Source organism: Electrona antarctica (assembly GCF_951216825.1).
Source record: "Electrona antarctica genome assembly, chromosome: 8".
NCBI classification, from domain to species: Eukaryota; Metazoa; Chordata; class Actinopteri; order Myctophiformes; family Myctophidae; genus Electrona; species Electrona antarctica.
The window spans coordinates 14,531,121-14,553,718 of record NC_136789.1 but is presented as its reverse complement, the minus strand read 5'-3'; the positions used below and the strand labels follow the sequence as shown (position 1 = coordinate 14,553,718).

Here is a 22,598-nt window from a genome sequence, read left to right as displayed (position 1 = left end):
GGCGAGTTGGTCCTCTTCCCTTTGCGCATACACGCTCTCTCTCTCTCTCTCTCTCTCTCTCTCTGCCATGTGTTTGCACCCAGTTCAGACAAGGCACACTTCTTATCACAGCACGTCTCCCCACTGGCTGTCTCCGGCAGCAGGCTGCAGCATGTTGACATAAAGCTCTCTGTGAGCATTAACACTGCACCAGGCCACACAGCACGTTGCCTGGGTTCCAACTGCACCAGGCCACACAGCACGTTGCCTGGGTTCCAACTGCACCAGGCCACACAGCACGTTGCCTGGATTCCAACTGCACCAGGCCACACAGCACGTTGCCTGGATTCCAACTGCACCAGGCCACACAGCACGTTGCCTGGGTCCCAACTGCACCAGGCCACACAGCACGTTGCCTGGGTCCCAACTGCACCAGGCCACACAGCACGTTGCCTGGGTTCCAACTGCACCAGGCCACACAGCACGTTGCCTGGGTCCAACTGCACCAGGCCACACAGCACGTTGCCTGGGTTCACCAGGCCACACAGCACGTTGCCTGGGTTCCAACTGCACCAGGCCACACAGCACGTTGCCTGGGTTCAACTGCACCAGGCCACACAGCACGTTGCCTGGGTTCCAACTGCACCAGGCCACACAGCACGTTGCCTGGGTTCCAACTGCACCAGGCCACACAGCACGTTGCCTGGGTTCAACTGCACCAGGCCACACAGCACGTTGCCTGGGTTCCAACTGCACCAGGCCACACAGCACGTTGCCTGGGTTCAACTGCACCAGGCCACACAGCACGTTGCCTGGGTTCACTGCACCAGGCCACACAGCACGTTGCCTGGGTTCCAACTGCACCAGGCCACACAGCACGTTGCCTGGGTTCCAACTGCACCAGGCCACACAGCACGTTGCCTGGGTTCAACTGCACCAGGCCACACAGCACGTTGCCTGGGTTCACTGCACCAGGCCACACAGCACGTTGCCTGGGTTCCCACTATTCATTTTTTATCTCCGCCAGGCTGGAGCGGCCGGCGCCAGGGATCATGTTTTCACCCCTGTCCATCCATGTGTGTCCTTGTGTCGGTCTGTGTCCAGGTAATCTCAGGCACTGCTGGACACAGTCTCAGTAGGCCAGTGTGGCACAATAACAGGTTGCTTTATGAGTAAACCTATATCTCTTGTATCATACTAGAATTTCGCCGCCCTTCGGGCGGCGAATCCTAGTTCCGTTGGCAGCGCAATGGGAAGAAGGAAATAGCGGGATTTGACAGACTCCACTCCAGTATTGTGCCCTTGACATGTAGTAACGGATGGGTATTATTATGATTTGTTGTATTTTCACATCAAAGGAAATTAATGTAAATGAAAATAAGCAGACATGAAACTGCTGTTGACTGTTTTTGTTTGCTTACAATAAATTACTGTTTTTGGAAACCAAAAGCTGTTGAGAATGGAGCAGAACATACTGTAGTATATTTTTTGGGGGACCTTGACTGCATTATAGTAGGGCTACAATATTTTGGATTGCGGATTGCAGTGACCCCACATTGTTTGTTCGGGAACAATATTTGTAGTTACAATGAGGGCTACATGAGCCGAAGGGAGAGAAACACTTCGCCTCTCTCCAGTCCGTGCATATGGTGCTGGTACGGATGGCATCGCTGACTGACATAAACACACCGTTACAATTCAGAGGCACTTCAATAAGAAAACTCAACTAATAACGCTTGTGTGTGTTAATCTGCCCGGTGCTGACGTTAGTATATAATGTTTAGATTGTTTTCCTGGCTGAATAACAACGGATCGCATCGCTGACTGACATAAACACTCCAAATCAGAGGCACCCCGCACGCACACACACACAGAATCCATGCGACTCGGTGCGTCGCAGTTGTCATGTTTCCATGAATAAAACGGGTCGCGCAATTGTCGTGTTTACATTAATGAAACTGGTGGTGCAATTGTCGTGTTTGCATGAATTAAACGGTGTATTTATGTAATCGCGCCGCTGTCCATCCAAGTCCGAATCAGTGTGTGTGTGTCTGTGTGGGACTGTGACGGGGAACAATGTTGCCAGGGTCGTGAATTGTAAGCGAGTTGTAGTGTGTGTAAGTAGCGTGGTGAAAGGCTTTGTTTCTGGGTCTGTTTGCTTTTTTCTGGGCCTGTTTTCATAGACCTGGCAACAGTGGCCCGTGTGTGTGTGTGTGTGTGTGTGTGTGTAGTGTTGTGTTCGTGTTGTTCTTCTAATGTGTGTGTGTGTAGCGTGTAACTTCCGGTGTTGCAGAAACATAAAAGCTCTCGTGGGTCACGTGGTTGGCTTTGAGCGAATGGGAGAGGGGATGTAGTGTTGCCAGGTCCGCGTATTGTAAGCGAGTGGTAGTGTGTGTAAGTAGCGTGTTGAATGGCATTGTTTCTGTGCTTGTTTTCATAGACGTGGCAACAAATTAGGCGGGGGTGTAGGTGCTTGTGGCGTGTTTGTGTTTATTATTGATATTGATATTGTTTGTGAGTCTGGACGGGAGCCGGCTGTAGTGGCAGTGTGATGACAATTTTTACGCGTGTGGTGGTGAGTGTGGGCGTGCTGCGCGACATGAGGAGATAGCCGTGGATCGACGCGGAGGGTAAGTCTGTGACGTGTTAGTGTGTTTAGTGGGTTATTGCAGTGTGTGTTGCAGTGTGTCAGACACTCTTGGAGTGACGTAGTAGCTGGTGCCTTTTTTTCCTGGGTTGGGAACAGCGTTTTGGGCACACCTTTTCAATTGTATAATAGATGTCGTACAATAACGTTGGATCATGATGCAACTCCCCATATAAGCCACACGTAGCCACAGTTTTCTTCAAAACACACGTTTGCTTCCCCTATACCCCCCAAAAAAACTCACACAAATTGGAGTCATGTGTCATGTTTTCAACGTTGCAATGCATTGTGAGCTTGTAGATTGCCTATTTTCACTATTCTGAAAGAAATTCAATTGATTAGTTGCACCTCTAATCAAGAGCCTGACCTGAGCCTACAGTAGTAGTAGTAGTCGACTATAGTAGTAGACCAAGAGGAAGAAGCCAAAACATCACCGGTTCATGGTGTACATGTAGTGGACCACAGTGACCTGCACTACGAGTGGCACACTTCAGGTCAGAGTGATAATCTGAAAGGCTATTAGGCAGCTACCGTACCTCCACTAAGAGGAAGTGGTAAACCTCTTAACCTCAAAAGAATGGAGGACTAATCTTCCTCTGAATAAAGCACACACACACACATAGGCCTACATAGAGGTCCATCTTCTGTTCATCACTGCCATGTTATTTCACCACCCAAGTGCACAACATCTAGTCTAGTCTAGTGTGATGCCGTTTCTGTCACACACTGCAAACCATTATGGCACAAAACAGGAACTCGGATACAGCTTCTTGACAGCCAATGTTTGTATCTCTCATATGAACTGCCTCAAAGGTCACCGCTGTCTAACAGGCTTCAAAAGCAGCGACGTACAATCGGCTTGTAACTGAGATGGGCTGTACTTCACAAATGTAACCTACCTTACACCTGAGACCTGCCTGGATACACGACCAACCACGCGCTGCGAACACTTGATGACCCGCTCCATGCCCCTGGTATTACATGGACGCTCGCTCAGCTTTGTATAGCAGATTGTTATGGGATTAGGTGAGAGAGAGGTTGAGCTGAGCTGGGGGGGAACACTTATGCAGCATTCTCAGCAAAACTGCATGGATACACATTTGAACTGGACTCAAATATGAGAAATAACTTGCTAATGCAAACCCCAGTTTGTATTAGGCCACGGACACCCGTTTGATACCCCACTGTAACAATCTTCTGTGTTAATCTAACCCTGAGGGTGTACAAATTGAACCAAATGAACCCATAAGGGTCCAATTTTTTGTACACTTTGTACACTCTCAGGCCCGATGTACCTGTAGGCACACAGTCTAAAATGTAGGGTGCAAATTGCGTATCTAGTCGCAAAACCGGCGCCAAGGGGTTGTATTAAGCCTCTGACTTAGTCATGCATGTGTTTTGGGCATTACACTAATTAATTAAACCAATCAGTCTTTTCCCATTCCTTTTAAGAGCAGCTGCCCTTAAGCTTGGTATTTACATGACAAATTGACATGACAAGCAAACCATTTTCTGCTGTGGAAAAGTGGAAGCGTGGGACCATCTAGCAGACATTGCAATGTGAGACACATCCACGATATCTTGACATTATCACTCACTAATTCTCAATACGTTCTTCTTTATGTATTGTAAACCAACAATTAAAGCCTGACAGAGACTGCTGACTGTGCATCTTGTGCGCCCTTGTGTCGGAGCTCTATGGATATTAATAATATTATTATTAATGAATGTTAACTGCTGTCCATAGAGCAGAGACTGTTAAAGAATGAAATGAGTTCAAACATTCTTACAGGACGAGAGGTATCTGAAGATATTCTATCAGAAAGTGTAATCTACTACTAATTGAAGTAAATGCCTCTATGTTTATCCCTCTCTCGCCGTGTAACGAAGATGGTCCCTCAGAAGAACTGTTGTCTACCATGTTGAACATGAGTGTTATCGTGCTGAATTCGGGAAGATTTAGATTGAAACTACCATTGGGGGGGATCAGGTGTGCTTCTGGACAAAATTCACAACTTCCTCCTGTAGCCTAATATGTGTTCAAGAGACATCTGTGCTAACTTCACATAATTAACATAATAATGATATGCTCACTCTCAGCTGTTTTTAAATAACATGATGGAATTTGATGTTAACCTGTTGCGCTGTCCAAAATAGTAGGGAAATATCACTATCACTGTCACTACCTGCTGATAAGGCCCACTAAAAGCTGGTCCAAATGCTTACGCACGTCTGTGCGTAAGATACTGTAGCAATGCACCCAGTTTGCTCCAGACCACATTTCAGTTTAAGACCATCATGCCCTTGGTCGCTAAATAATAGATAATGTGGGTGCTGGCATGGTGTAAAAATGAGAAATGTGTCAGTTGGAAAGTAATAATGACAGTTGCGATGCGCCAGACAGAAGATAGGGTGCTCAAGAGTTACAGACTAGTAATGTTCCATTTGGTTCCTAACTAATTCAGCTGGGCACCCCCGGAAACCCTCAAGGACCCCTGTGGGTCCCCAGACAACACTTTGAGAACCAGTGACAGTTACTAATGAAACTGGAGAGGGAGAATGTCAGAGACAGAAATGATCACAGGAGAAGGGTGCACAGTGCACCCAGTATTGATGAGGTGCTGCTGACCTTGTAAATAAGTATAAAATCAAAGAAAAGGCCACACTCTCATAGCCACGATGCAGGATGTATTGAATTCCAATGTTTCGACCCTTACTTAGGGATTGAGACAGAAATTACTCCCTGATGTACACGAGTGTCAACTTCTCCTCAGAAAAAGGTATGTTTTGCTAAAGAGATACAGTATAATATCTACTATCATTAGTCCTAAAGGAGATGGGGTAGAAGAAATCATGCAGTCTTCTCCAACCATAAAATCTCCATGTGTAGACTATGGTTCTTGGTTCAGTGTAATGTTTTCTACAAAACTGTGTTAATTTGCGTAATCAAAACCAGACTGTCTCTGTGGACCGAACTAAACAACACAACTTTCCAATGCTTAGCGGATGGGCTAAATCAAAAGGGCATACACCACAATGTCTGGAGACAACAACAAAAAAGATGGACAATACAATACAGCACAACTGGACAATACAATAGAAATACAGGACTTTATCAGGCTTTGCCAGCAGTTTTAAAATTGAGTTTTACTGGGCACCCAGATTTAATTGTCATAAATGTTTGTTGTGAAAATGTGATGCACGGGTAAGTCACTACTTGATTTAGGAACCCATTGTAATCATTCTGTAAACTGCTTTAGGTCCCATGCTTTGAAAATCACTACATGAAAGACATTTATTGGTGGGGATGGAGGAACAGGTGACCCAAAAACAGAGAGAAAATGGGACCATAATCCACAATCAGATTTTGATGTAGATTGTTCACCAATAAATCAACTGGACAGGGGAGCACAGGGGTGTTTAGACAAAACTGCTACCTGTAGTTCTAGTGTTTCTCTGGTAGGAAGGGAGGTAATTACCGTAAGAAGGAAAAACCATCCAACCTGTTTACATCCTCTTCCCCCAGTAAGTGCTTAGGGAGGGGGGAGTAATTCCCAGGGGAGATCGGGGGAAGACCAGACTTGTACTCCAGAGTGCCGCTGTTGCCGACAGAAGAGATATGATTTTCCATTGCTGGATTGAACGCTGGAGAGGAAGGAGGGATGAAGACAGAGAAACGTGTGAGGGGACGCCTGTGTTTATTCCAATCAAACAGGGTCTCACCCAAAGTCAAATATAAGCCTCTGAACAGTGAATGGAAATGAACGTGAACCATTTATAGATACTCAGTCTGAAACAGCATCTATACATTCCAGCTGTTAACCGTGCCCCCCCCCCCCCCCCCCCCCCCCACCCCCTGCAGGACATGTACAGCATATGGCTAATATGCATGTACTGTATATTAAGCATACATATGTACAGCAAATATCGTCACTGCACGACAACAAGCCTTGTTTGCCCAAAACTGTTAATTTTCAGCAAATGGAACATTGTTAATACTTTTGATTAAATGTTATAAATATTGGTTTCATATTTATAATACCCATAAACCGACTTGTCATTATAGGTGAACATTTTCAAAATTGTTAAAAATATTTCTAAAATTGCAGAAATAAATCAGATTGACGCGTTTGCTTTTGTGCAACATTTTCATACAAAACAAAAAGGATTACGTACATACGGATTCTGCCCCTTTCTGCCTGACAACCGCAGATATAGTCTCCATGCATTGCAATCCCAAAGCTAAGACCATTGTAAATAGGAGCCAAGCGGCTCCTATCTAACTCTTAAAGAGGTGGAGCAGGACTCACAGTGTGTGATATCAGGCGGCCCATAGGGATCTGATAAGTACATATTGGTGGGCTTCCCCACTTTCAGCGACACCACGTCCGACGTGTTCTTCAGCACGGCCACTGCCTCCTCGTGGCTCACCTCCTCCAGGGTGTAGTTGTTTACCTGTGAGCCACAGAGAGGAGAGGAGAGGAGAGGAGAGGAGAGGAGAGGAGAGGAGAGGAGAGGAGAGGAGAGGAGAGGAGAGGAGAGGAGAGGGAGCGCGAGGAGTTATCGCTTATTATCAGAGATCACTTTGTAGTTCCAATGTTCTCCGCCTGTCAGCCCCTCTCTCTCTCTCCTCCCCTGCCTCCCTTTCTTCAGCAGACTGGAATATGACAGATGGTCTCCCGGAGAGAGGAGGAGGGTGGGAGGGTAATGGAATTAAGCGGTGGTTAAGCACGTAGAGGCCCCACTTCAAGAGGGACGGTGCAATTACTGTGCACTACAGAGAGGCTGCATCATAGGAACACGAAGCCGTTGCTTTGTTCGCTTCATGTCAGGGAAATTGACATGCACAGGCAGGGTACCTGGCATGACGTAAACTTGCGGGGGATATACAGTATTTTGTAACCTTGTAGTCCAATCTAATCCCTCTTTCAACGTCACTCATGATACAATCCAATGAAGGGAATATGAAGGTAAAACCCTTTCCTGTGACATATCAATAGAAAGGTTTGTTTAGAGCACTTTTAACAAACAGAGTACGGTGTTCGTTTAAAGAAGTGAGGCGCCCCTCACTTCACACAAGTGTGATTGTCTTTCTTTCTGGGTAGTTATTCTTCTGCCAGTCCAGGGGATATAAGGGGCTATGTTCAAAAGGTGTGGTTTCCCCGAGCACGGCGTATGTTTTGAATAGTTTTCAATGGGAGTGCCACATATTTACGCCATGTACTGTAGGAAGCACCCGCAGTGCGACGAGGCATAGAGCATCTATTCTGCGCTGCGCTTCACGCGTAGCGTTTTTATCTGGCCACAGAGTGTTGGAACGTTTTCAACTTTTGGGCAGTTTGGAGGAGCGTCTTGCGTTTTCAGCTAGGAAAACATTTGTGGATGATAAATAAATAAATAAATGAATGAATGAATGAATGAATGAATGAATGAATGACATTAATGAATTAATGACAATAATGACATTTTACTAGGGTGTACTGGGTATGGGATAAATATTACACAGCATTTGTCATTGCCATCGTATTTGGTTTTATATCACGCAATTGCGCTGCGTAGGCAATTATGTCCTGGTAATATAATCATACAGTAGATAATCTCATTCAAGGAGTCTGTGATGTGGACAGTGAAATGAGGCCCAGGACGACGCCTCACCATAATGAGCCTGTCTCCGACCTGAAGCCTGCAGTCCTTCTGCGCTGCCCCACCATCAATGATCTTGGTGACGTATATGCTGTTGTCTCCAGGGATGTGCTGATTTCCCACGCCACCAGCAATACTGAAGCCAAGCCCTGTGTGCATAGAAGATTAGCTGGTTACGTTGAGGACGTGTGCGCGTGTGTGTGTGTGTGTGTGTGTGTGTGTGTGTGTGTGTGTGTGTGTGTGTGTGTGTGTGTGTGTGTGTGTGTGTGTGTGTGTGTGTGTGTTGTGTGTGTGTGTGTGTATACTGTTTGTGTGACTACAGCATGGGTCTTTTACAGAGGGAGGGTCCTCAGATGGAGCTACCACAGATCTACATTAACCACTAGAACCCATCATCATACACAGAAAATAGCAAAGAGTGTAGAGGGAAGGAAGAGCAGACCAAGTATTGAGGGTTTAAGTGGATTAAATGATTTACCAAAAATCATTATAACAATGACACCATATAGATCCAAACTTTGGATTGCAGAAGATCCACCAAGGACAGCTCTCCAAAATTCCGATTTATAGAGGTTTGAAAATCCGAGGTAAATGCTGGTCTGACTTTTACGTCCGATAGCTGGAAGTGACGGGGCGTTGCCATAGCAACCGGATCAATGCCAAAAGCTGCCGTGGGGCTCAACCATTACATACACAGAGTATTAAGGGGTGTGGGGTGGGGTGGGGGGTACGAGCATGTACGTAGCTGGCAGATAACGTCCCATAGCTGGGGGGTACGAGTATATTTGTACGTGACACAAATACACAACTGTGTTCTCTACGCACTCGTAACAGTTCGGGTGCGATAAAAATAAATAATAATAAAAAAGTGAAAAGTGAAAATTCCACTGGCTTATGCTGTCTATGGGAATGCAGTTTTTGGAATTGTAATATCTCGGATTCCTTTTTGGATCAAAACAAGCTTGATTTGCGTCTCATTTCTCTAAACGATATGATCGTCGGTTACAAAATGTATGTTTTGGGTGAATTAAATAACATCCGCGGGACCTGTTACATAGACCTGTTACATAGACATGTTACATAGACATGTTACATAGACCTGTTACATAGACCTGTTACATAGACATGTTACATAGACCTGTTACATAGGTACCTGTTACATAAGTACCTGTTACATAGGTACCTGTTACATAGCGATTATTCACTTCCTGATTCTCAGTTTTTGAGTGAAAATGGCTTTCAAAATAATAGGGTCCCTAGTAGAGAACATGCGAGTAACGTCTCCCACCACTGTGGATCCCACCGCCCACCTTTTGGTCCTTTGATGAGTTTGATCTCGATGACGGACTCCATCATGGGCATGCGGCGACGCACGTAGAGCCTGACGATGGAGCCCGCCACCTTGAGGGCCTCCACCGCCCTGCTGTGGGACACCTCAGACACGTCCGCATCGTTCACCCTCAGAATGCAGTCGTTCACTCTGGAAGGAAGGGGAGGGCGTACGGAGGAGAGGTGCAATGGTCAGATAGTGTAAATGGTGAATGGTGCATTTATATAGCGGCTTTACATAGATTGTGAATAGAGCACCGAAGTCTGACGTCAATATCGCTAGAGGGCGCCAAGTCCACGGGTCCGTGTACTTTTTTATTTGTATTATAATAATCCCCATAGGGGGGATCTTGGATAGCCTCATATAAGAACTGTGTTTGAAAAATAAACTAATCATCCTGGTGGTTTCATTCATATGGATATGAAGAATCAACTGACTGCGAGAAAGCGCTAATGTTACTGCTGCTGAATTAGTTACACGCATACCCTTTTTCGCAGACGAAAACTAAATAACAACTAAGCTATAATGACTAAAAGTATGGCTAAATATACTGACAATTTCATCAGCAAATAAAAACTAGACTAAAATGTCATATTATGCTTGGTTGTGCTCAGGTGTTGTGCTCTGAAAATAGCAGATCTACAAGCTCACAACGCGTCGTGCTGCGAAGCTTGCTGATCGGCTATGTTCAGAATGCATGTAAACCAAGTGTAAAATCAGGCACTTTTCAGATGACTAAAATGTGACTAAAACTAAATGAAAATGTATTCAAAAGACTACGACTAAATCTAAAAATCTACGACTGCTGTCAAAATCAACAGTGCCTGTGTGTCTGGGACCTAACTGACCGCAGGCGTCCGTCTTCGGCTGCAGCCCCTCCGGGGATAATCTTGGTAATGAAGATGCCGGGATCGTCTCCGATGTGAGGGTTGTCCGTTCCTCCGGCGATGCTAAAGCCCAACCCTGAGTTACCCTGTGGCAGCCGGACAGGAGAGAGACCAGAGAGCAGTGACTCAACAAAGGCCACTTATATCCAGTGGTGGAAAAAGTACTCAAATGTTTTACTTAAGTAAACGTGTCAATACTGCAATGTAGAACTACTCCGTTACAAGTAATTGTGAGCTTGTAGATCGGCTATTTTCAAATGGCCGAAATGTATAGGGCTGAAGTGATTAATGTATGTTTTGTAATAATAATCTAAATCTACAAAGTAAAGTTTTCAAATAATTGTACTGGGTTAAATATTTGCAGCTGAAATGTAGTGGAGTTGAAGTAAAGGTACTGAAAATTTGACGTACTCAAGTAAAGTACAAATACCTCAAGTATTGTACAGTACTTACTTAAGTACAGTACTTAAGTAAATGTACTTAGTTACTTTCCACCACTGGTGACTCAACAAAGGCCACTTATATCAAATCCCATATCAAATATCAATTAAGGTCACACCGGTGCCACTTGAATCGAAAACTAAAATGATTCAGGTGACACGTCGATGCTGTAATTAAAGAAGCATAATTATTATGGTCAGATGAGAGGACTGATGATGTAGGATATAGATATAAAGTCATTCAGTGGTGATTGGATAGCCTTACCAGAGGGGTGACATTTTGAGGGACAGGTGCTCAAGTAAAAAAGGGCATCTTGTGCAGTGCGTGGAACTGCACTGGCTGCCTTAATAGTGTGTGAGCTTTATAGATTTTGGGGCATAAATAATATATTAGGGGATTTTAATCCAGAATTGATCAAAGTCAGCATGCAACATACCGTACACTGTACTAAACAAAATAAAATGAACAAACTGCACAAAAAACAAACTTTCAAAAGGGCACATTGCTGTATACAGTGGGGAAAATGGCAGGTGCTCCAGCACCACCTAGTGTCTATCTGAGTACGTGCCTGCACCTTTGTCAACAAACCCCAGTGCGCTGAGTGCTGGCTTCCTTAATTCTCTTGGTAGAATTAACCTGTTATCTATCATCAGCCTTAGGGTTGCCTTGCCAGTGTTTCAAATCACACTGGAGCAACCTTGGTACCCTCAAACATTAACATGGAACTGAGAATGTGATTTGGCACATTCTTCAATCTGTAGTATCAATCTGTTTTTACTGTAGCATACAGAATATAAATACATTTCACAGTTTTATATTTTAAGCTGGGTCTGAAAACGTAACTAAGCCATACTATCATCCTATTAATACATGCTGAACTGACAATGTTTCAACAGGGTGGCATTACGTTAATTACAGACTATAGGCATTTAATGTGAAGCCTACAGTATATTCATGTTCAAAATGTTAAATAAAAAAAAAGCCATCATTGCATGTTGTTGGTGACACTGAATATTTGAAATAGTTTTTGATGAGTACATTTTATGTACACTATTGAATCAGCAGGGATCTTTTAAAGTCCATGCATCTATGTTAAAACAAGTTAAAGGTATATTCAGTGATTTCACTTCATTTCACTTAAATCACTTTTTCCCCTTTTTTTGTGATTATCATCCCTACTATAGAGTGTGCTGACCATATAATTAGTTCCTCCCTATCCCCAATGAACCACAGGGGTAAAAAAAAAACCTAGTTTCGACTTTGGTGGTGGGTGAGAAAGCCTTCATCCAATCAGGATAGAGGGGGCCATCCTCCAATCAGAATTGAGCAGAGCGGGCCTTGGTGCGCGTGCTGTTGGTCTGTTGCGTGTCCCCCCACTGTAGAGCGTGTGCATGTGCATATCTTGTTACCGGGGCGGAGTCGGCGGACTGTTTTTTTTTCTCCAAATCACCCAAATCACTGAATGCTAGTACTGCGGTGCTGAGGTTAATGAAAAGTTAACCCGAAACATTGCTTTATTATGTGCCATACAGTACTCACCCGCTCTAGTGTGATTTCTTCAAATTCATATTCAATTTCTGTCCCATTGACCTGAAAACCAAGACATTTGCTCCATTTATTAAATTGCAACATACGTATGTACTGTAAATGTGCTGTACATGAACACAGAAATAATGTACTGTATGTATATGTCATTAGAGCCTATAGGAATATTAAACGGTTTCACTGTACACGGTTTTTATTACGGTTTCACTGTAATAGCTAATAGCTTTCATCCAGCTATGATCTACTTTTTAGAGTTTGAGATGCAAAAATGCAGTATGGTTGTCCCCATGGCTGCTTAACATGTTTGTGCTAAATAGGCCCTGCGTCAAGGGGGAAAAGTAGAACGTCTGCCTCCTTATCAACATTACAATAGCTACAGTATTCCAGAACCCAACAAACGCGTTGAAGGGGATGCTGTCTCTTCCTGTCTCTTGCTGAGGTGATTAATTAGCAACAAGCACTTCCTCTTCATAAAGCGTGTGAACAGGAATAGCAGCACACAGACATAATAAGTGAAGTTCTTATGCATCCATGATCCTTTTTCTATGCAAGAATCCTTCCTATGTGAACTCTATTTTGTCCTTGTATACACTTGCAATATTCCATAGGTGTGCATAATCTTTGTCTTGATGCTGGAGGGCTATCAGGCTAATCATTACGAGCTATTAATAGCTTGATATTTACTGTAGGATTATACTAATACATCAGTCTGATTTTTCCACTCTAACAATATACGATATATGTTGGTAAATTGTTGAAGATAAATTAGCATCTAAATAGACATGTTCCCTTCAGCTGATTCATAGCGGCTAAACAGTACGAGTATTGTCACCTGGTAGGGAAAAATGACTGTCTAAGCCAGTTGTTCTTACAGTGAGGCCTGGGGACCCTCAGGGTTCCTTGAGGGGTTCCAAATGGACCTCCACAGGGTGAGAGTGTACAAATGGAACAACATGGACCCTTGTACACTCTCAGAGTTATTAAAATGACATTTTTTGAACTTTGAACCACTAGTCTAGACTTTCACTGGAAAGTAGCACTGACAGACATAATCTAGAGTTCTGATTGCATGCCATGGAAGCAAGCAGTCGTATATTAGCAACATTTATTATGGTCCCAAAGTCTGCCAAATTTATCACCGCCATGTACACAGTAAAATCCAGAGATTTACACTAATCAACTCTAGTGTGACAATCGATGCATAAAGCGTGAGATTAACACTCTGCATTTGTAGAATATATTTGTTTATTCATCTTGTGACACAACCCAACCCTAACCTTAACCAAACTATCAATAATTAACTACACCAACCTCATTTGTTTTACTGAGATATGGTAGGCTATGTTTTGCAATGAAACACTGCTACGATTATTTTTGTTACCCTACCTTAAACCTGGTAGCATGGCCGAAAGGAGGAGGCTAATGGTTTTCAATTAAAACAATAACAGATGTATTTGTACATACTTTGTTGCCCCAAATAAAAAGAAAAGAGAAAACTCACGTAAGGTACTGACTCCAAAGTATCAGTGTTGACTATTATTGGGGCGGGGCTGGCCTGTAATCAGAGAGAGGGAGGGAGAGAGAGAGAGAGAGGGAGGGATGGAGACACAGAGAGCAGTGTTAGTACGAATGGGCAGCAGTGTGTAAGGCAGATAGATGCCCAGGTCCATTACCAAAACGACGTCACAGGACAGCTTCTGAATCATGCCGTGTGACATCACTCAGCATCATCAACAATTTAACAGCCCTCCATTTGCTGGATGGTACCATTGACATCATACAGTAAGCGCTCTGATATGGCCATTACAGCGGAACACTTTTAACTTGAGGGAAACAAGATGAGGGATATTAAATGAGGGCATGGAGAAGTGTTACATGATATGTCTACGCAACTTAAGTATTGTGATATCAAACCCTTAATAATAACCATGTTCCCAAAGATGTGTCCATAGTAGCCATTTATTTTTTCTTCTTTTTTTTTATCCCGGGCTATGTAGGACAACAGCTTATGAGAAAGGATGCATGTAAACATCCTGATTCAAATGACGTCCATGCAATTGTTATCAGAGAGTCGTTTTTGGAATGCTGTCTAACATGCAAGTTTATTGATGCAGCCTTTTGGTCAACCAAAACATTGCATTAAAAACTTGTAGGTGACAGAACTACTCTCTTTTAGCTTTATTTCCCTCTCCTGCGTACCTATCCAAAGACCAGCAGGTGTGCAAAAAGATATTTCATACAAACGCAAAACCCTTGTGTGACCTGCTGGCTTGCAGGTTTATGCCGTTAGCTAAACGTGCCTCTCCCAATGAAAGGAGTAGGCCTACTTCAGCCAAATTCAGTTCAATTCTGAAGGTAGAAATTTGCAACATTTTCTTTCCCTGTGGTTTGTATTTTAATACTACAGTACTTGATATTAAGGTACTTTGTGTGCTTTACCAATGCCTTGCGTTAAAAATGCATCGACATGAAATTACAACCAATCTTAAAAAATATATTACAAAAAAATAAAATAAAACATTCCCTTCACACATACAATGTCTAAAGTTTGGGTTCCCACTTCCCATCATGTGAATTCAGTGTTTGGCAGTTCTGGCCATACACACACAATATACAGACATGTAAACAACATGCTCAACACACAAGGCTTGCATCAAAAGACACTGCATTTTGAGGTCCTTTGAAATGTGGCCTTTGATTTGATCCTCACAAGATGAATAGAACTTGGTAATCAAGCACAATAATAATAGAATGGGTTCATCGTCTCTCTCTGAATAATTATCATGAAAAAGAATGCAATGCATATCAATTGGTATACCATATTGTGTGTTAGAGATGAAAGTGCTTGAGTTCATGTTTATAAGGGATTCCCAACAGTAGACATCTTATGTTTTCAGTTCATACATTTACAATGGGTAGATTATTCATAACATAGTACAACACTTTGTACATTATAAATAATATTTCCCGCCGTGGCCATTCCAGGGCTCCGTACTACATCACAATATAGTAAATAACTATATAATACTATAATATAATTGGTAGGTGTGGCACTCCACCTCAGCAATCCACCTCCCACCTCTTTGACCGACTGTTATCACCAGGTCAAACTTGCACCGCTAATCACTGACATTCACTACATGAGAAAGTCCCGGAACTGCTTTCAAATCACACTTGTATCTCTATGTGATCTGCATCCAATGAATAATGTATCAATGTCATGAAGATATGTTAGATTGGGACACATACAATGCAATAGTTTCTCATCATCTTTTGCAAAGAGGACCTGACATTACTATAGTCTTTTGGGGTCACATGAATCAAGAGCACAGCTTCCATATCATTCTATTTCTAAACACGTTTCAGACTCATTCCATTATTGCCTTTTCAAGATCAAGTTCAAGATCATAGCATTAGTCAGCATTTTCATGCAAAATGTGAAAGCTCCAAGGGACCTCGGACCTCTCAGGAACAAATGAATGACAGAGTGGTTTTACATAGTGTCTCTCTTTTCTAAATGAAACTCAGTTATCTGCACTGGGCCAAAAAAGATGTCACAGACAGTCAAAATGTCCTCTATCTCCGGTTCACATAGCAGTTTCTGTTTGTGTACTGTACATCAGTACAGTACACTACCCTTTTCTGGATTAGGGCCCACTTGAAAATCAATCTTGAAAGCATTATGCAGCCCTGTTTAACCCATCTACTGCCACCTGGTGGACGCAGAGCCAACCGCAGACTGCCGAGCCAGTTGTAATGTGACACACGCTGGATTCACATCCTGTTTGGGCAGCCATCTTAGATGCTAAATAAATAGCGTCAATGCTAGCGAGCTAAAATTAAGTCATCCTTGCTCTAGAAAGCGCCATCTAGATCACCGGATAATCAGCAAAGACCTCCGAACATCACGCGTTTTATCCAAACCATGGAGAGCTCCGTAGATTTCGAGTTATTCAGCTTTTTAGTCAGCCTGTATAAAGGGAGGTGAACAGCAGTGCGGATGCGCGAACCCGTCTAGGATCACTAAAGAAGGAAAGACCAAGCAAAAAAAAAAAGAAATCAGCGATTTTATATCAATAATAAAGCTTATCTGATGGAACGTTGCGCCAATAGCAGTTGCCGGTTGGATTCTAACTGGCGGAACGTTCCGTCATGAGCAGTTAATTTGTTAAGTGTTCAGATGGGTGGTCCATGATCCATCAGAAGGGTGGTCCATGATCCATCAGATGGGTGGTCCATGATCCATCAGATGGGTGGTCCATGATCCATCAGATGGGCGCTACCGACTGTGCCACCGTGCCCCGAGAGCATTTTAAAGATAGAGTGCCATGATTTTTGTACTTTTTCTGTTTTGTATGTGTCTATGGAGTTAACATTACTCAAATAGACCCCCAGGTGTGGTTAGAATATTGAAATATGTCTTCCCTGTGTATTTTTGGTTTCTCCCAATCGAGGCCCAGGTCAAAAGGGCCCAATCGAAATGACAGTGATATAGTGACATCACAATATCACTGGCCTTGGAACGTCTCGGGATCCCCCAGGAGGAAGTCACTAATGTTGCTCTGGAGAGAGAAGTCTAGAGCTCTCTTGTGGAGCTGTTGCCCTCGCGACCCGACTACGGATAAGCGGTTGAAGATGGATGGATGGAACAGCTGTGGGTGCGGCTTCAGTTCAGGTGGATCACCACCCATCACCACCTACCAGGCAAACCTTCATGTTTTAGGGATCATCTTTAATGATCAGTCAATCGATTGTGTTCTAGCTTGGATCAATCAATGGACCTAATGTAGTATGACTTTAAGTTCCTATATATCAGTATCGCAATGAAAACTAATTCTTGAAAGTTCAAGGAGAAAACACTGTGACACTGTATTTTATTAATACGTGTTTTATATCATCTATAAAATCTTACTGTTTTGCCAATTATTTGGGGACCCACTTGCTATATGCTGATGGCCCACCAGTACATCTTCTGGAGAGCAGACCAGCGGCCTTCATCAGGCGTCCTGTCTCTAGGTACATAACCCACAAAAAGCATACCGGTAGTCATCAATTTGTAATATTACAGAAAGTTGTGTACATTTTCTACAAATCAAATTCCAGACCATAGAACAATATCAGCTTAAAACTTCCAGTGTCTCATTATATGGATTTGTGTAACCTTTGGCTCAAGGCATAGTTTATAGCTTATATCGCTATATCGTTTTGGGATACAATACAAATATTATACAAAAATAAAAACCTTATCACACCACTGTTACATTTACATATTTTCCCCTGTTTGAAGCGATGCACTTATGACATGTTTTATGCAATCATTTCACCACAAGATGTACAGCGAATGGCACTCAACTCACAAGCGTCCCTGAGCAAGTCCTACAGAATAAAGCACTTAAAAGAGAATCGGAATCATAGCATTTTATGTACTGTACCTGTAATGTTCATTCATTCATTCATTTTCAATTTATATTCTGACAAATTAATAATTTGTCTGTTTTTGTGTGTGTGTGTGTGTGTGTGTGTGTGTGTGTGTGTGTGTGTGTGTGTGTGTGTGTGTGTGTGTGTGTGTGTGTGTGTGTGTGTGTGTGTGTGCGCGCGCGCATGTGTGTGTGTGTGCGTGTGTGTGTGTGTGTGAGACTGTGTGTGTGTGTGTGCGTGTGCGTGTGCGCACGTGCGTGCACGTGCGTGCGTGTGCGTGTACACGTGTGCATGTGCATGCCCATATTTTGCAACAGAAACAGAGAGAGTGAAAGTGTGGATGTCACAGTGACAGATGCTTATTTCTTTTAAATGAGAGGAATAGATTACCATTCACCTGCTCTGCTGGATAGAGGAATAGATTACCATTCACCTGCTCTGCTGGATAGCGAAGCCAGTCAATAACTGCGGGCAAATGGGCTTTGTGATGGGAACGGTGATGATAGGGTCATAGGGACAGAGACAAATGTACAGCTACTAATAATGTCATTCCCAACTATACTAAGACCCCTGCATTAACCACTTGAACCCCAGCATCCATATTCTGGGGGAACATTCGCCAACAAATAGCAGATCTTCAAGCTCAGAAGGTGCTGCGACAAAAGGAAAATCAACCAGGTGCTCGATGGAGATAATAATAATGTAAAGTAGGCTAGTGCTTCAAGGATCAGTGGGACTGGAATACTAGAAAAGGGTGTGAGAGGGTGGATAAAAATAAATGCACTTTATTTAGAAAAGTTAAAATAAGCCAAAATGTTTCAACACAAACAGAGTCTTGATCAGGGAAAGTATGCTCAGAATGTGCTGCGTTGAGACATGTTATGAGCTTGTATATCGGCCAAGCAAAGACATTTGGTGTAGATGGAAAACAGTGGGTTATAGAGGGTGTTTAAAGAATAGAACCACATATTGGCATGTGCAGTACAGTGCTTGATATACAGTACTTGTCTCTCACTGTCAAACACATGAACGCACAGAACTGCCCGCATTCCTTTACATGCCCCATAAAAGCAGCACAAGAAGAACTCACAGTAAAGAGAGCACACACACACACACACACACACACACACACACACACACACACACACACACACACACACACACAGTGTGTGTGCCTGCAGAAGTAATGGGCAGTCAAGGGAGCACAAAAATGACATGCTCAGATGCACGGAGACTCATTTATGTTTGTGTTGATGCCTTCACTGCCTCAAAGCAGCACATTAAGTCTGTGATTCTGTGTGATCCGATAATAGCAATCAACTAAATATAAACCATACCAATGATTCGTGACAAATTTCATTCACGTTGAGTGTAATTCAAGAAATAGAATAGAATTATGTCGTGTGTGTGTGTGTCTGTGTCCCACACACACACACACACACACACACACACACACACACACACACACACACACACACACACACACACACACACACACACACACACACACACACACACTATTGACAGATGCTTCTTCAGGAATTTTATTATTAGCATTCCTTTCAAGTCAACATAAGAGCATATTGGAGCAAAACAACTAAAGGTTTTAGTTATAAAATAAACAAGTATAGAAATAAATATATAAGTAAAACAACATCTAAGGTATGCTCATTGCTGGGAGAACAGTATTGGCAGTCTAATGTATACTTTATGTACATAGCAGGCCACTTGTATTTCTTGACTTGTGGTTTGTGCTTTACTTGGATTTTCCTCAATAATTCAGGGACAACACTCATGTGTAGTGGCTCATGAAGAAAACGGGGAGTCCATGAATATTTCACTAGCATCCCATGTAAAAATAGTCAACAACACAAGCCCAGATGTCTATGCTGTAAAAGCCTGAATACAGCAAGAACAGGACATGGACAAACAAACTCAACTTGGGAGTGGCAGCCGGTAAATAAAGAAAGGACTATCTGTTCAAATTCTTGCATACAGCAATGTTATTCCTGATATCTGATATCTGAATATGAATCAATCAATATTTTATTTTTGAGCGGCGCTAGCCCCTCCAATGTCTGGCTTTCAGACATGACAAAATATTATTTTATTTTGTAAGATATTTTTTGGGCAGAAAACACAAAAAATGTGGAATGACCTAACAAAACCCATGAAAGATCTTGACTCCGTACCCAAACTCAAAACTAACCTATACTGTAACAGAATGGCTGACCTTAATACAATAGACTAGACCAGAGCATACTCTTTACATACAGTAGTTTAACACCTTGGTAGTCGCAGTTGTCATTGTCATTGTCAAGTCATTGTTGCCTATTCAAAGATAACATTACAGAATACCTATAAATATGAAAAAGAAAGAAAAAAGGGCTGCACCACAACGATTATTTGCACTTGCACAAAAGCTCCCAGTAACATTTCGAGGTCACACAGATTAACCTTTGGGAGGATACAGTATGTGACCAAACACTGTCACAACTTCGAGACCTGCAGGATAAATAATCTGTCTTGTTTTTGTTTGTCCTGTTTTATTTGTTTCTTATATTTAAGCAGCCTATTTAAAAATCGGGACACATCTACTGCGTAACTATTGATCCCAAAAATATTCAAAAATCAGAGTGGTGCTGTTGGGGTGTCTGACTATTGGTTGTCTGACTAGTGGTTGTCTGACTAGTGGTTGTCTGACTAGTGGGTGTCTGACTAGTGGTTGTCTGATTATTGGTTGTCGGCTCACAGCTTACCAGTCTCAGCTTCCCAAAAAACTCAGCTTCCCATCATGCACCTGTGCATCTGTGTGAAGAAATAGTGTGAATCTCAACAGCGCCACTTTGTCACCTGTTGGTACCCTAAACATACATACAGACAGACATAGGGAGGGACATAGGGAGGGACGGAAATTGCTGGTCAGCAACATTCAAAAAAGGCCCTTCTAACCCTCACTGTTGGCATGGGAAGGGTGTAGGCCACCACGTCTCCTCTGACACACGTGGTTTGTCAGAGGATACACCATGCTTCTTTTTCCCTGACAGCGAGAACGAGTTTCACCGGAAAGGGTGAAACTAGTCGATCTACAAGCTAACCCCGGAAATAGCTGGTACAAGCTCACAACAACGTGACATGCTTTGACGTGTTTTGACCTTGTTCAATGTGCGACAGCGCCACACAGCTATAAGTATGAGGCTTAATGCTGACCGTATGGGCACCCTGCAATCCCCTTCCTTCACTGAGCCAGACGATGATGGATGGTCTTGCATTAACTGCTGCCGGCCTCGCCCAAGGCAATCTAACGCACGTTATGGCTGCACAAACACTATGCATCAGGATGAGCAGGTGCTCACTTATACATCTTTGTAACTTAAAAGGTCTCCTTGTCATTCAGAGAAATATAGATTCACACAGGTGCACGCACATAATGTTACTAATGTTACATTAACCACTTAAAATCTGGAATCCCAATTCTGGGCATGTTATTGTAGGCGAAAATAGAAAAGAATAAAATAACTATTTCGACAATTTGCAGCACGACACGTTGTGAACTTATAGATCGGCAATTTTCTAAGTCGTTCACACTTTTCTTGTGGTTAAGTGGCTCAGTGGCTCAGTGGTTGAAAAGCACTTGAAACGGTTTCATGCCGGTGTACTTTGGCTCAGTTCTGGGATGAAAAGTAAAAAGACAATCTATCCAGTCAAAGAAAGGTGAACAGGGGTGAACTTGGCAGACTTCGCTCTGAGCTACTAACAGTGATAATGTTCAGACATCCAGATGTCCAAGAGTTAGGCAATTATGAATATACTGTAGTGCTGAGTCACCATGGCCATTATCAGAGCTGCCGACTCCCATCCACTTGGAAGGATCTACATCACTGATTCTCAAACCTTTACAGTTCAAGGACCGCCAGATTGATGTGCATTAGGCCATGGACCTCCATTTAATGCAATGTTCTCCTTTTCTTTATATATCATATAACTCTGAGAGCGTACAAATGGAACCGGACCCGTAAGGGTCCATTTGGTTCCACGTGTACACTCTCTGACCCGACGTTGAGAAGAGTGAATATAGAGTGCATATAGAAGAGTGCTATTTTCAAATTAATATAGAGATGAAGTGGTTAATGTATGTTTTGTAATAATAATGCAAAAGTTTTCAAATAAATGTAGTGGAGTAAAAGTACAATATTTGGATCCGAAATGTAGTTGAAGTTGAAGTAAATGTAGGCTATTGGAAATTGGAAATACTCAAGCAAAGTACAAATACCTCAAAATTGTACTTAAGTACAAAACTTAAGTAAATGTACTCAGTTACTTTCCACCACTGCAAAACAGACACAGAAACTATTTCTTGTGTGCTTTTTCCACAAACACACCAAACACACAAGCTTGGGCCTTTATTCACACTTGAGTGGAGACATGCAGATCTTTTGAAAAGCTCGTCAAGCTCACGACTTCATTAGGCAGAGCAGCGTCTGAATCTGCAGCCGCACCCTTCTAGGACTTTATGTTCAGATGTATAAGAAGCCAGATAAAGTGACATTCTACCCGGCTAGTCAGCTGGTCATGTGGTCAGCGTGTGTGTGTCTGTGTGTGTGTGTGTGTGTGTGTGAGTGTGAGTGTGTGTGTGTGTGTGTGTGTGTGTGCGTGTGTGTGTATGTGCGTGCACGCATGCATGCATGTGTGAGAGAGTGAGAGAGAG

At 42.9% G+C, this 22,598-nt stretch overlaps 1 protein-coding gene across 1 annotated transcript in view; it reads right to left on the bottom strand.

Annotated features, from left to right (window-relative positions):
* The window catches only part of dlg2 (discs, large homolog 2), a 220,597-nt gene that overhangs the window by 30,740 nt on the left and 167,259 nt on the right, over positions 1-22,598 (bottom strand). The window contains exons 6-12 of the mRNA XM_079508565.1: positions 13,974-14,027; positions 12,467-12,517; positions 10,448-10,572; positions 9,580-9,749; positions 8,282-8,418; positions 6,937-7,081; positions 6,106-6,271 (exon numbers count right to left, since the gene is read on the bottom strand). Coding sequence (XP_079364691.1) covers positions 6,106-6,271; positions 6,937-7,081; positions 8,282-8,418; positions 9,580-9,749; positions 10,448-10,572; positions 12,467-12,517; positions 13,974-14,027 — 848 coding nt within the window. The remainder of the gene's footprint in view (positions 1-6,105; positions 6,272-6,936; positions 7,082-8,281; positions 8,419-9,579; positions 9,750-10,447; positions 10,573-12,466; positions 12,518-13,973; positions 14,028-22,598) is intronic.